The sequence below is a fragment of the Arachis hypogaea genome, chromosome 7 (genome assembly GCF_003086295.3).
Source record: "Arachis hypogaea cultivar Tifrunner chromosome 7, arahy.Tifrunner.gnm2.J5K5, whole genome shotgun sequence".
Taxonomy (NCBI): Eukaryota; Viridiplantae; Streptophyta; class Magnoliopsida; order Fabales; family Fabaceae; genus Arachis; species Arachis hypogaea.
The window spans coordinates 14,607,496-14,624,163 of record NC_092042.1 but is presented as its reverse complement, the minus strand read 5'-3'; the positions used below and the strand labels follow the sequence as shown (position 1 = coordinate 14,624,163).

General features: G+C 36.8%; 1 protein-coding gene across 1 annotated transcript; it reads left to right on the top strand.

Annotated features, from left to right (window-relative positions):
- Window positions 1-6,127: 6,127 nt before the first annotated feature.
- LOC112701175 (protein FAR1-RELATED SEQUENCE 5-like) lies at window positions 6,128-7,039 on the top strand. The gene has a single exon (XM_025751969.1). The coding sequence runs from the start codon at window positions 6,128-6,130 to the stop codon at window positions 7,037-7,039; it is 912 nt and encodes a 303-aa protein (XP_025607754.1).
- The last annotated feature ends 9,629 nt before the right edge of the window (window positions 7,040-16,668 follow it).

The following is a 16,668-nucleotide window of genomic DNA, read 5'->3' as shown; positions in this document are numbered from 1 at the left end:
ATTACAATATCATCATCAAGAAGCCTATCATCTACATCCAGTGCTTGATACGGCTCGGCACACCAGAACAAGGGGAACCTTTTCACTAAATGTTTGTTCAAATAAAAGGGGAAATCCTCGGGTACACTCCTAACCTTCACAAACATAGATTTGAAGTCCTTAAATGATGACTTATACAAGCCAAATATCGCACGACAGGGGTAGCTACTAAGGTTCACCCACAAGCCCCGATTTACCCCCTTTCATCTGAAATAATGAGAAAAACAACCTAAGAGACGGCGGACGATCTAGCAGCTCCATCAATATTTCGAATGCCCGAACAAAACCCCAGGAATTAGGGTGAAGCTGAGTTGCAACTATACATATAGAAAAAGGACCAATCATCTAATCGGTCACAGACCCGGTCATCCCTCTCACATGGCAACAATTCTATCCTAACATTACTACCATCTTTGACCAAAATATTTGACCCCAGCAACCTCACCGACTCCTCATCATCAAACTGAGATACGCGCTCCCTTACCCTAGCATCAACCCAGTCGGGTCTACCACATTACAGTTCTCCATCAAGGACAAGAAAAGAAAAACACAAGAAAACAAAGAAGAAACGAAGAAAAAATCACAACTGACCTTGCTTGCTCATTTTTTTCAGCAGTTTGAAAAGAAAAAAGAAGTGTAAGCAAAACATAACTTCTATAAAACAAACGATTACCAACCCTGTGCATTTACTCCAGATTGACAAAAAAGGGAAGCATTAAAACTCACTACTAAATCCAACGGACAGGGATGCCTAGAAAAACGGGACAGTTTTCACATCAATCATGTCATGATGGCGCGCAAAACGAAGCCACCACTACATGAAACATTTTGAATTCTGAACAAGACCAAGCCGAGTTTGGGGGCCGTAAGGAGCATATACAACAACAACTCAGCGACCGAGGACTGCGGTACTCCTGGTTCGAAAGCTCGCCTTAGTCCTGTCCAAACCAAGGCAAGGTTGGGGGCTATGATACGTCACCCTTATCCTCGGCCGCCCGAAAAACTCGGCACGTGAGCAGCTAAGATCGGCCTCACGCCAGCTGCCCGATAAGCTCGGCATGCAGGCAGATAAGCTCGGCCTCACCCATCCGAAAATAAGAAACGTGCTCAACAAACCTAAAACAGAAATATCATAACCAACCTACAAACTAGGACTTATTCACAATAAACGGTAAAACAACTCCTATAAAGCCGAGTTAGTATCCTTGGCCAAGAGTCAGGTTCTCTCACTCTCAGTCTTCTATTCCTTATTTTGACTAGTTTACTTAAGATCCTTATTGACTTGAGTTTCGGAGTATCTTTTGCAGGTATTTCCGCCGCAGTGTTCGATTTAGGCCGACGTATAGCTCTTCCTCTCCGACAGCCGCTTGCTCAGAGTAGCTAAAGCTCGGCTACCCCAGAGCCAGGACGAACAATCACCAAGCCCGCCATCTACATAACAAATCTAAAATATTGTAATTAATCTCTCTTCTAAACAGAAATAGAGAATGGAATTTAACTTTAGGAAAAAATTATACGTGTCTTTATCTCAGCATAACACGTAGAGACAGCATGACATGCATATTTTTTGTGGCAGTACCGTAGAACTTCCCTTTATAATAATGATAAAATCACTAAATCTTTTGAGCTTGAAATTATTTTATCAAAAATTGAATCTTTTGAGTTCAAAATAGTAGTTTACTCTCTCATTAAAATTCGTATGATGAAAACTTATACAGTGAAAGATTTCATACAAATCCAATGATGGAAAATGTTGTATTTATAATTAATTATTCTATATTCATTTTTTTTTTGAGTTTAACTATCATAGATAAAATATTTCTAAAAGGAGAGAGAAATAAATTATGGTATTATGAGAGGTTATGAAAGCATGTAACACTTAATTTTGATTGAAAGTGTTTGGGAATAATGAAATTCTATCGAAGAAATTAAACAATAATTGCAAGTGGAATCTGAGTAGTTTCTTTTCGTGCGTGCGTATCTGTGTGTACTTTGCATAATTCTTATATATTATTTATAAATATTAGAGTACATATAAGAAATATTTAACATAAATACTACATTTAGCATAATTCGTTTTTGAAAGGTAAATAATAATAAAATAAATAGATAAAAGTATACATAAAAAATTTATGAGATTATAAAAATACACACAATAGAATCAAATTTCCAATGTATATACCAAAAATGACCAACAATGGACAAAATTAATCTGCCATTACAGGAGTTTTGTTTTCGATAAATTTAGAACGGTGACTTAGCACTCTGATCTTTATCCTTGTTTAGGATATCTGAAATTAAAAAATAACAAATTTCTTTATTTTAAAAAGAGTTAATCATCAAAAACGTCTCTGAATTATTTAAATACCGATAAAGTTGCATCTGAATTTTATTATCGATAAAATTGTCTTTAAATAATTTAAAAACGCGATAAAAATGTCCAACGATAAATATATATTTTCAAAAAATAGTTTAGAAACTAAATTTTAATGTGATTTTTTAAGCATAATTAAAAAATGAGATATTATTATTTTTAAAATTTCGCGATTTTTTTTAAGTATATGTTTTTTATGATTTTTTTAAGTATATATTTTTTGTGATTTTTTAAAGGGAAAGTTTAGGGGCCAGCAATTCTATTGAATTTTGGCCAGCATATAACCAGCAGAAAAATGTGAGTCATTGGATGAAATCTTATACCAATCTCACACCATCAAATCATCATTGATGGCTAGTTGATGGCTAACAATCACAAAAATTGCTGTCCCCTTAGCATTGCTCTTTTTTAAAAGTATTATTAGTTGTTAACAAAAATTTAGAAAAAATATATATACTTAAAGAAAAATCACTAATTTTTTAAAGATAATAATATTTCATTTCTTTAATTATGTTTGTAAAAAATTGTATCAAAATTCAATCACTAATGTATTTTTTGAGAAATACATATTTAATGTATCTAACATTAAATATGTATTTCTCAAAAAATACACTAAAGATTGAATTTTAATGCGATTTTTTGCAAGCATGATTAGAAAAATGAGATATTATTATTCTTAAAATTTGGTGTTTTTTTATAAGTATATATTGTTTTGTGATTCTTTAAAAGTATTATTGGTTGTTAACAAAAAATATAAAAAATATATACTTAACGAAAAATCACCAAATTTTAAGTATAATAATATCTTATTTTTATAATTATACTTACAAAAAATTGCATCAAAATTCGATCTCTAAGATATTTTTTGAAAATATATATTTACTGTTAGATATTTTTATTATGTTTTTTAATTATTCAAAGACATTTTTATTGATAGCAAAGTTTGAATGTATTTTTGTCGGCATTTAAATAATTTAGAGTGCATTTTTGTTGGTTAACCCTTTTAAAAATAACAAAAGATTATTATTAAAGGGTGGAGTGATTTTATTGTGCCTTAGATTGATCAAACTCTAATTTTACAACCTTCTCCATAAGTGCCAATAAGTGTGAGAGATTACAGTCATGTCTAGGTTTGAGGTTGGAAGAAAATACCTTTATGAGAACAGTTTAAGTGATACTGGTGGATTATCCACTGGAGCTGCGTCGAAGAGAAAGAAGCAAAAGAAAAATACTCTTTGAATGGTGGCAAATGCTGCCATGGCATTGAGGTGCTGTTAAAGTTGCAAACAACGCTAAATTCAAAAAGATGTTTTTTTATTTCCTTTTTTTATTGGTAGTCTTCTATAATACTCATGTCTTGTTCTGTTCATCATCATTGAAGCAGAAATTTAAATTAAAATGTGAGTATTTTGTCCAGCTTGATGAAGTTAAAGATAAGTATACAAAAATTTCTTTGGATGCTAACTTGTTGCAACATTCACTCTTAATGGGACACAATACTATTTTGAGCGAGGGAATAGACTCATGATACAAGTGTGAAAGTGATGTTTAGACCTGAATATTCGTTAGGGTGAGAGCTGAAATTAGCAACCTTAGAAAATGGATAATTAGATTGTATATGGACATGATGATATTGTGTGGGATGGGTTTGTACAATTTGTTAAAGTGGTGAGTTGAGTTATATGGTTTCTATGCTTGAATAATTATTTTTTATTAATTTTTTAATAAGAAAATTGGTTAGTTTTCGCGTCAAATACTCTTAATAATGATAAAAAGTGTCAAGTCATTGTTTATTGGCCACATATACAATAAATTAATGGAAACAAAACTCCTCTAATAGTAAGATAATTTTGTCCATCCTTAGTCATCTTTAATGTATACATTGAATTTCGATTCTGTTTATTTTTAGTATAAAAAATATTAGAATAACTATTGATTTTAGCAACCACTAAAATTGATTGCTAAATTAATTAGTATTTTGTATGTTTAAAAAGTCTCTCATAAATAATTTGTCTATTTACTCATATGGTATGCCTAATTTTTAGGGAAGTTCAAGACATTAAAATGGATCAAATTACAAATTAAATAAATTATTATTTATACTTATAAAATAAATTTATTTATAAAAAATAAATTTAATGTGATACTAATAAAAAATAGGATCCAATGCAGAATACTATTCCAATAATAATAAAATTATTCAAAAAATTTTAATTATTCTTCTTATCCTAGCCTAATCTAACATAAAATTATACCAAGTCTTAAATGTCAAAAACCATAAAAAAATGTTAGAATAGACATTATAAGTCTTTTAAGTTATCATCAAGAGTAAACTAAATTGTGTGAAACAAGTTGTTATGGGAATAATAGGAAGAAGAATGGAAAGAATGAATTGTTTAGGTGAAGGATGTTATTAATGGAAATATTATATATAATATTTCTATTAATAGATGTGGCAATGTTGAATTGTGGGAATGAAGAGGAGGTGGACCCGATGAATGATGTGAGGAAGGAGTAGATCACCGAGCTAAATAGTGTGAAGGTTGGGTTCTAATTGGATCAATAGATAATGAATCAAAGTCATAAGAAAGATGGACACGGATTCGGTATGCGGGAGCACAATGTGCATCGAAACGTCATTTTGGTGTTTGGTGCATCGATTAGTCAAAGAACGTCACAATGAAAATGCATGTTTTTCTGGGTTTTTTCTGTAATTTCATATAAAATAAGAGTCACTTTTATGATTTTTAAAATGCATATATTTAATTTAATTGTTTGAATTAGTTGGATACTTAATATTTGGTTAACAACGATTACTGTCGCTCTTTCTTCCATTCTCCTCCGTCACGATCGCAATCACACTGAGAACGACTGAAACCTCCCCACTCAGCCATGGTGGCTTCCGCAGCGTCTTGCTCCAGCAACTCTTCCGATGAGATTCGCAGTTTTTGAACCACGAAATGCTATTTTTTTGGATTGAGAAAGTGTTCAGTATTAACGATTCTGTTTAGGCAGATCCAATCACACCAACAACCTCACCTCTGACAACGACGGTACCTGATCTGCATTGTCGGTTGTCTTCGGAAGTTGATGGATTCACCGTCTCCATCAATGGAAAGAAGGTACCCATTGTATTATCACCCTTCACTTGATTTATAAATATCCCCAATTTTATGTATTTCGCTAAATTATCGCATTGTTGTTGTTTGGCACAGGGTTGCCAGGGATGAAGATACCCCTGGGGACGTGCGTGTCGCCGAGAAAGCAGAAATGTACGATGGAGCAGACCATGGAGTTGGATCGGTTGAGGGCGAAGGCTTTGCAGGGATGGTGTCAGATGAGTACGATTTAGAGGAAGATGAAACAGAGCACGACCATCATGTGGAGGCCGATGTCGACAATGGGGATGCGGTTGAATTGGAAGACAATTTGGACGGCGTCTGGGAAATGTCTGACAATTTTACGAATGATGACTTGTACGCTATTGATTCCAGCGAATCGATGGTTTCGATTGATTTTTTGAACTTGAGCAAGGAGGAGGTTATTCGCTTTAATTTCGCAGATGTTGACATTGCATTTGAGTTCTACCAACAATATGCAAAGCACCATGGCTTCAGTGCGAGACGTTCCAAGGGCGAAAAATGTGGCGAAGTAAGGATACGGCAAGAGTTTGTGTGCCACCGACAAGGGTATTGATCCCTGAAGTTCTACTCAATGCCTAACCGGCAAAAAAGGCCGAGGGCCGAGACACGGTGTGGATGCCCTGCAAGGATGCTACTTCGCATGGACGATGAATTAAGACGTTGGCACGTTGCGTACTTTTCAGACGCGCATAACCACCACGTTCTTGAGTTGCGATTTTCTTCTATGCTTCGAGGCCATCGGAGGATGAGCAAAGCAGACATCGAGCAGATGAACGATATGCGCAAAGGGGGCATTGGCGTCTCGCGAATCCACGGTTTTATGGCGAGTCTAGCCGGCAGGTATCATAATGTTCCCTACACGACAAGGGACATGCACAATGTTAATGTGAAGCAACAAAGGGAGGGTGGCCTAGATGCGGAATCTTGCCTAAGATATCTCCGAGAGTGCAAGGAAAATGATCCACCACTATACTACAAAGAAGTTGTTGACCGGGAAGGCGTGCTACAACATTTGTTTTGGTGTGACGGCACCAGCCAAATTGATTACCAGGTATTTGTAGACGTGGTTGCATTTGATGTAACGTACAAGAAAAACGTATACCTTTCACCTCTTGTAGCATTCTCTGGTGTGAATCACCACAACCAAACAGTTGTCTTTGCCGCTGCACTTGTGGCAGACGAGAAAGAAGAGACCTATATTTGGCTGCTTCAACAGTTGCAAACTGCAATGAAAGGGAAGGATCACGTGTCCATAATAATCGACGGGGACAAGCAAATGAAGTCTGTGATCGAGCAAGCTTTTCCAGATCCTCACCATCGACTCTACGCTTGGCACCTACTCCAAAACGCCACGAGCAACATCGGAAAGCCTAACTTCACCAGGATGTTTAAGGATTGCATGCTTGGTGACTACGAGAGTGGAACATTCCAGAGAAAGTGGTTTGAGATGGTGGAGAAATTTGGAGTCACCGATAAAAGATAGGTACAAGACATGTACGAGAGAACGCACATTTGTGCCACAACACACATACGAGGAAAGTTTTTTGCTGGATTTTGCAAGGTGCGAGGGCTTGCACGCTGTGATATTACGGTATGTTAAGTCTCAATACAGTTACCCTGACTTTTTACGTCATTTCTATCGATGCTTGATGTTCGTTCGTGCAAAGAAAGTGGAGGCTGATTTCAAGTGTGCAAAGGGTAACCCTGTTATGACCACCAACTTGAAACAGTTATAGCGTAGTGTAACCGATAACTATACTCGGGCAATATTCTATTTGTTTGTTCCCATTTTTGACAGGGCCTGTGCAATGAGGGTGGTTGATTCTGAAGACAATGGTTTGTATTTTATCCACACCGTCGCTCGATACGACACTTCGGGGAAAGATTGGTGTGTTGTTACAACGTCTGAAATGAGTGAGGTCTGATGCACGTGCATGAGAATGGAATGTTTCGGGGTCCCCTGCGAACATATAATTGCAGTGCTTGTTCATAACAATGTCCATGAGATCCCAAGGTCTCTGATATTACCGAGATGGATCAAGGATGCAAAAGTGATGGCAGTGCAGTCGATGGGCATGATTTGGGATTCTGTATAACTAACGCAACACTGGTGCCTGATAGATTAGTACCAAAAAGTGTGCAAAATTGCATGTCACAGCACTGAAAAGTTCCAGTTTGCAAGAGACATTGCCATGCTGATGCTGAAGCACTTCGAGAACGAAGATGCAGCAGACACTAGTCTTCCACCCGAGGGGCCACCCAGTGAAGGTGGCAGAGCCCCGGCACGAAATCTACCCAGGCGCAATACAAAGGGCAACGGTACTAACGGTGGAAAGAAAACCTAACGATGTCGTTTGTGCCAGGAGGTGGGACACAATAGGACGACGTGTGTGGACCGCCGCACAATAGAGTCATCCAACGCAGTTGCAGATGACCTGGATTCAATGGACACTAACATGGTGGGTTAGTCGTTTTAAAGATGATCTACTTAACATTTTTGCCTTGATAAATTGTTATAATCATTTGGTTTTTACATTGGTGTCAGCTCTATGATAACCTATTCGAGGATCCGTATGCGACTGCAGAGATTCCTTCATTCTAATGCTCTTATAGTGACACGCAGGCTGGATTTGTTAACAACGACTTTGGTGGGACCAACACGTCCGGGCTAGTCACGTCTCTCGCCGATTGAGCGAAGGGGCCTAGAGTCGTCACCACCGTGTGTTGCAACGGTAGGTTGGTCGAACCTTTTCACATTCTCCGGTAGGTGATAGCCGCAAACTGAAGAATGTCTACATTTCACCTTGTTATAGATCCCCTGTCAGAATTACAAAGTTGATTTTGTTAAACTACATATACCTGAGGATCTCAATATGTTTTCGACGTTAAAAAAAGTTTTTGCTATGTTGGCTTTCATGGTAAGTGGTTGTGCTCTAGACTTAATTGATTTTAATCGTGTATTTTCAGTAAAACCAAAGAAAGGAACCGACAACTGATTCTAGAAGTGGAGGTGTGAAGTGGTATCGTGCAACGAGCTGAAAATACACTATAATACACAATGTATTATATATCCTTCGTTGTTGACCCTTTTATTATGTTTCTACAATGGGTTGCCTATTCTTCGAAACGTATGCGTGTTAATTTGTTTAAACCTCCGGCGTTCTGATTTTTTTTTAACAACTCTTAAAACCTGATTAGACAGGGTATTAATGTCGGTGCAATTACCAATTTCCTAAAAAACTGATAAAACCCAACTAATTCAAAATTTAAATTTTATAAATAATCTTATCATTTATTCCATCATCTGATTCAGTGATATTTCACTTTGTATTGTCAGCCTCGGTGATGGATGGACGGAGTAATGTAGTCGATGATAGCAAGTAAATTGTTCATAATTACACTTTTTTGTATATTTATGTATTTTATGTTTTTTTTGGAAAATAACATTAAATAACATAAGGATATAATAACATTAATATGATGTATGACCTATAATATGATTAGCCCACGAAGACTGTCCATCCATTGATCTGGCCCATCAATTTCACGTGACATACTTGTACTTTTGCATCCAACAACCAAAAAAAAAATTGCAGTGCATGACAAAAAATGTTGTATTGGGCCACTTCACACGTAGCTTAGAGAAGGTTCCCACGTCTTAAGGGAATCCGCTGCCTTTGCAAGCAATGCACTCCTTTCCTCGTTGCATTTTCCTGTTAACAGTGCAATAGTCATTTTGATTCTGATATTCTCTTCGTCAAGCTGCAATGATCATTACGGCATAGATTAGAAACACACAGTGTAATAGCATTTTACTTGTATGCATGAGTTAACTTACAATTGGCAACATCGCGTACGTGAACCGTCGTCCCATTGCCATCCATTGCATGACCCAAATGCCGGAGCCTGTACTGCTGTTGTTGTTTGGCACCCTGGTGCAGTCATGATGTTCAGTCTGGCAAACTCGGCAGCACTCTTAGAGCGTAACTCTTTATATGCATCAGTTGCAATGATTCCATCGAGCGCAGTCAGCTGCCACAGATTTGCCAAGATAAAAAGATTAGCGTATACAAATAGGATGCTGAATTAACCTATGTACGTCGCTTACCATGCATTGTATGACACGTCTCCTTCTTGCCTTCGAATTTTTAGTTGCATTCATGTTAAATTGGAAGACCTGCTTCTCTGACAGGTCCACCACAGTAAAAAACCAGTGATTGTCACAATCTTCTTCCGATATTGACATATAAACCTGCGATTGATAGACAAGCCGAATACGATAAGATAGTCATAATTCAGTCTATCTAGGTTCAGAACCGGCGTACGACAATTTTATCAGGCGGTAACTTACAAGGCCCAGGTCTTCCGTCGGGTGCATGTGGTCATTGTCGTATCGCTACGCAAAAATATTGGGGGACGCCGTCCATGACATGGGCCTGGTTACTCAGGGAGTAGTTAGCGGGTCAAACACGTCACCGTGCATGTCAACGGTTCATGGCTTGTGTTAAAACAGAGAACGTTAAATCATAGTTATGGATTCAATTAAGCTACAGAATTAAAATTTAGCCATACCGCAAACTTCGGATGTAGGCACCACACCGCTCGAGGGTGATCTCCATCAGTTTCTCCCTCCGATGCAACCATGAGCGTGATCAACTCCATTATTTGCAAATCATCGGATGACAGAAATCTCAGACATCGCATGAAAAGATTAAACCCTAGTCAACGAAAAAATTCATTAATTCGAAGAGGATACGATAGATTGCTACGTGCCTTCAGGGTTGGTTGCCGGCTGTCTACCAGACATTCCATGTCAAAATGAGTTGCATGTTGTGACCCAACAGGTACAACGACCTCTCTGCGGTCAACAAATGGAAGATGTTATACCCGTGAGCCTATTTCAACTGGGGCTTTCCGGCACTTATCACGCCAAAAGACAGATTCAGTTGTTGATTTTCGGATAGAATATTTACATGGGGCCAGCATCATGGTCGTAGACATACTTACAGATGTCCAGCTCGTGCTGAGAGATGGGCCATCCGTTGGCGGTGTTGATTCCTGCCTTGGTCAAGTTTGACGAGAAACATCGTGAAATCTATTTATAGGTGTCAGATGTTTGTCTGTGGCTACTTTCAGGTTTCGATGAGCTCTCGTCGGAAGACGTCACTACCTTGAAGGGAAAACTGCTTATCCTGTCATGTGTGGCTTGCAATCCCTTACGCTCGTTCGGGTTGGTCCTACTGTTGCTCTGCTGAGGCGATACAGTCTCTCGGTTACCGTTGTATAGCTTTGCCTTGAATTCGCTGAAGAAGCATGTGGCCTTGGCACCTCTTGGCACATGTTCCACGTTTTGCGTGTTTGACCTGCAGATCTTTGGATGCACTGTCCGTTTCTGACCGTCATCGTGATCGAAAACAGACATGTTGACGTCTCCGGCGCAGTTCTTTGACGACATTGGGTGTAGTCTCTTCCTCATCGTTCCGGGAAGCATCCTTTGTCTCCCGGTGAAATTGGATGCATGTGACAATGGGTTTTCCACGCATTCCCTGTCGATGACTGGTAGTCTTTGTTTCTTTATTTGGTTTTCATCAAACGTTGCGTTGACATTCAGCGAGCGTTCTGGCTGCGCAGGTCCATTTCGCACCTAGGTGAGAGGCTCTCTGAGACCGCCCACCAACAATCGCATCGTGACCATTTCCGCTTTGACCCTCGCCATTCGGCATTGGTGCTCTTTCATGGAAAATCGGAATAGATCTGTCAAATGGTTCGATCTACCGAAACAGTTATAGTGTAAATTGACATGAGTGTCACTAACCTTAGTGTTCTCAAGCACCTCTTGCATTATTTCGAGCAAAGCGTTGTTCGAAGTGTTGGCGTTTGGGCTGGTGTTCTTTGGTCCTCTTGGCATTGTGCTTTTGTTAATACGTTGTAGTAAACAACTACCTTAGTAGAACCGGGAGCAGCATAAGCATAATTAAAAAAAAAACTATAGAAACCCAGCCAATGCACCACAACCGTACCTGAGCCATCACGTCGTTGTTGTCGTTGGATGCAGCGGGAGATCTATAATCTGCCATTGTTGGTTGCAGTATTTCTCGTCGTCGTCCTATAGGTCAGTATGTGTTGGTTGTGTAAGTGGTTGATTGTGTTTCGGCAAGGGCTTGCAGTGTGAAGACGGTTGCATGCTTGTATACAGCGTCTGAACTCGCCGCACCCAGGAACACATTACACGTCGCCTACATGTTGAACAGATCATCAATCGAATTTGATGCAACCATCGTGGCAATCCTCGATCATATTTCACGAGGAAGAAGATTCAGCGGACATTCGTCCTGAATGGATACGTTCACTTTCTTTCTGTCCTTTTAGGAAGTTCCAGCCATTTGTAAGGACTTGGTGGAAGAATTATTGAAGATTATAAAGAGGAGAGATGACCTCCAACAATATGCTGTGTGTGTCCATATTATACATTCTCCAAATTTGTAAATGACCTTGTAGCATTTTGCTTTTTAATATACTGCCATGGGGGAGGGTGTTCAGTACCGCATACGTTTTCCTAGATATTTTTTTCATTCACTATCTAGAAATGCGAAAATGGAAAACGTCAATGCTGGTTTGGTTTTTTAAAATTTTGTTTAGCTAGGGAACTCGATAAATTTAATTTCTCATTGAATAACTGTTATCTCTTGTTTTTTTAAAACGAAATAATTTTATTTATTCTTTTAATTATTCCAAAAATAAAAGAGGTTCATTATTATATGAATACAATCTAGTGTTCAATTGGAAAATATGTGCATGTTCATTATTCAACGTTTCATTTAATTTTATGCAACAACATCATTTTTTAGTGCACATATGGCAAAACTTTACGTTAATCAAATAAGTTGGTTTTACAAAGTATTTACTTATTGGGTTATATCTTACAGAAATTTAAATATTTAATACTGCTGTTAAATTGTTCAGTAACTAATTATACATGCAATAACTATTCTGGTGTTCCTCTTCTTTTTTTATTTTGGTCAGCTATGCAATAACTATTTTGGTGTTCTTCTTCTTTGTTCAACTATGTTGGGTTTTTTTCTTGGATATTGTAAAGAGGACCATACCAAACCAGTGATATAGTTTTAACAAAATAATTAATAACCCAACACTTGAGCTCATCATTAGTTTGAGAAAAAAATTATTCTCTACAGGCCAATCTGGATGGAGCCAAGTCCAACCAATAGTGTTCCAACATGACTCGTCTGACCCAAAATACCTTCTGCCTCTCCTTCGTCATTCTCTAGCCCACCATCTCCAGGCCGCTTAGATCCTTCCTTATTGATCGTCTCCGGCAAAGCCATATGTACCCGAAACAACACTCCTTGTTATCAACGGCTATCGAAACCCGTTCCGGCGATGATACTATGCAGATCGTCATCCTCCAAACCAATGAGTCACGACAGATGCGCCATTCAGAGAGTCAACTTTGCACTGTGATTCCGCGGGAGAAAACTTCCTGCAACTCCATTGACGGTCAGTGACGGAAACGTAAACATCAAAGCGTTTCTTGAATGCGTCAAACGACGTCCACGGGGCATCTCCTTCCTTTCCAGGCCACCTCCATCATCTCTGATTTAGCGTAAAATAGAATCACTAACTGCCACTAGTTTTAGTCTTAAAACATCGTAAACTAATTCTACATAAACCCAAATAACTTTCGTATGTAAAAAAAATAACCAACTATAAAGTAAATTTTGTAAACTAACTCCTCTAACACAAGATGTCCACTAGCCGATCAAAGAAAGGAATAGATAGAGTGATTTCTGCCATTGAATTAAAAAAAGCAAGATCCGACGGCTATCATCATCAAGCGCACCGGTCAGCCGAAGACAAGAGATATGCGCACCTAAACGCCAAACGTCTTCGGCACATGGACTCTGTCCCCAAGAAAGAGAAATATTGTGCGTGTGGGTTAAGGTTAATGATGGGCTTGATGTGATATGTGGATTAAAATTTGTTGCGAAGGGAAGGACATTTTATTGAAGACAATAATTTTGGAAATTGAAATTTTTTTTGGCAACAAAAAAAATATTTGATCTAAAAAATAAATAATGTATTGATAGGTGTTACTGTTGATTTTGAAATTAAATTATAATAAAAATATGGGAAAGTATAGGAAGCCAATGGTCTAAGCGTACAATGTGTACAATGGAGATTTAGGAAGTATTAGAGATATGACCATTAGTGTTACATTGTCCTGTCAGGTTACGCTTTTGGGATGAGTGGGTTCATGACATGGTATTAGAGTTCTAGATCCGAAAGGTCAAGGGTTCGATCCTTGTTGAACTCCAAAATCAACTTAGGCCATTGACTCCTTAGCACTACCCTAAAAATATATATAATACAAATAATAATCGATTCTAAAATTCAATACAAAAAGATAAATATATATTAATTATAATAAAAAAATAAAGAGTACAGAGAGTACAAGAGAGGAATTAAAATTTTATATCTCACAATACCTTTTTTTTTTTATCTTTTTTAACAATTTTCATTTTCTCCATCAATCATGTCTCTTTGCGATTATATGTCTCTCCCCACTATTTATGAGTGGAGTTGCTTAAGTGTCAAATAAACAGAATCTGATATTTCTATTACAACTATGCTAGATTACCAAGAAGAAATTTGCCAAAATCTGCCAACTCTTAATGGGTTGGACCAAAGCCCACAACAATGAAAAAAACACCAACCCAATTTTCCCAATTCACTTTTACCCTAAGCTAGAATTTCAGTTCACCGTTTCACCTACTTTTTTCTACCACCGCCGTTCTTCTCTTTCCTCTGTACACTAAAGTCACTGAAACACCGCCGGAGCCGTCGTTTTCAAGGAAGCTAATCACCGCCGCCTGTGTGCTTTTCTTATGTAGCTTGTCGGTCTCGTCACTGCTTGAACGAATGCAATCGTCGTCAACGTCACTTCTCATCGCTGCCGCCACAAGCTCGAGCACAGGTCAACGTCGTCGTCACGAATACAAGACGTCACTGGTTCCCCATCCCCATACATCGAGCTGACAACTCAGTCTTCTACCGAGTACACCTCCCCTTCCATCAAACACGTTGCTGATCTTCCATCTTCCCTGTTGTTTTTTGACATGTTAGTAGATTTTTAGGGTTTTGTTTTGTTAGTAGAGGATGTTCTTACATTTTTGTAGGATTCATATAATAGAGTAAGTGGTTCATAAGAGATGTTCTTTGATTTTTATTTGAACTTATTCTTCCATATCTGAATGCTTTGCTGGTTTTTTCTTGCATAAGATAGTATATGTATATTAAGAGATATTTGAAATTGGGTTTGAATTTGTTCATATAAAATTGTAGTATTAAGAGATATTTTTGGAGAATTTTTTTGGTTTTTTCCCTTGATATTTTGGTAACTATTAGATGTTTATATAGATGGAGTCCTGGACGATTCTTTCATATCCTTTTATCAGGGATTGGATATGTCTTTTATTTAAAATTTGTTTGAATGTGTTAGATGAAAGTGTCTTTAATATATGTGTTTTTTATTTACAACTTATTTAGATGTGTCTGAAATAGATGTGTCTTCTGTTGAATGTGTTTTTCAATGGATGTGTCTTTAATGTATGTGTTTTCTGTTTACAATTTATTTGGGTATGTCTTTAATAGATGTGTCTTCTATTGAATACGTTTTTAATGGATGTGTCTTTAATAGATGTATTTTCTGTTTAAAATTTGCTTAGATGTATTTTCAACAGATGTGCTTTTAATTGATGTGTCTTCTGATTAGAACTTTAATATTATTTTTTGAGACTTGTGGACTTTTTTTTGTTAAGACCGTGATTTTTCTCAAACTGAAAGAGTAAACGAAGAAAGCTACGACTACCTTAGTTTCTCAAGTAGGTCAGATAGAGAAACTGAAGCTCCATCTCAGGTTGCGTGATCAAGAGTGTTGCTAGCATAAAAAGTGCACTGCCCTAATTGCTAAGCTCATGAAGATTGACTTGGGGAAGAAGATTGTATAAGCAACACTTATTAATACTAATCTTAAACAAAAAACTTAACTTTTGTTCTTATGCATATGTTTATTTCAATCAAACCTTGTTGATCACCTTTGGAGGTTTGGGTGGTTTTAATTAGATAGTCATCGTAGTTCTAGTTGCCATTAAAATTTGAATTTTCAGCTAAATTTTCGAATATTTTTTTGTTAGATTTTCAACATTTTTTAGATTAAGTAATTTATACTCTTAAAAATTTATTAGATTCTTATTTTGAATGTCAAAGAACCTAATTTATTCATAAATAAACTTTCTAAGTATATATGAATGTGAACATCATTTTTTCAAGCTACTCAATTTCTCTGTCAACATATTAACATCAATATAAATTTCATTGTTTGTTACATCTATTTGGATATAGTAATCCTGTAACTATTAAAGACACATCTATTTGGACCTGTGCTTTTTTATTCTCCTCCTTCGACATTTTCTTATTCTTGTAAAAATTCTCATAATCTGCCAAGAAAAAAACAATAAATATCAATCAGAAAACACAAAACTAAACCCAAATAATCCCTGAAGCAAACACAATCATCTAAGTTTAGCGAATAAAGACAACAACTGAAATAGTTCCATTTTCACTACTAATATAGACACATCCAGTATACAAAATGGCACTATCAATAGTTTAATTTCTTAGGTTAACTGGTTTCATATCTAACAATTACCATAAACTAATTTCAGCAGCACAAACCAAAAATTAAGACAAAGAAATATGAGTTAATTTAAAACCATAAGCATAGTTTGAATGTAAAAAAAGCATTCACCAAAACAAAAGTAATACATAAATTAAAATACATAACAACTAGAACAACTCTTTAAGAACTTGATTTTATCTTGGTGCTTATGTCACAATGTAAAGACATGATATAATTCTTATGGTCTACATATGTCCTCAACCAATAAAAAACTATGGTGCTCTCAACTTTTAATTTTTTTGATTTTTAAGAAAGAATATATAATAACAACTAGCCGCTAACTAAAAACTAGTAAAGAAATATAAATATATAAGTAGCCAAAATATGAATATGTAAATCTTCATAATTTTATTTCA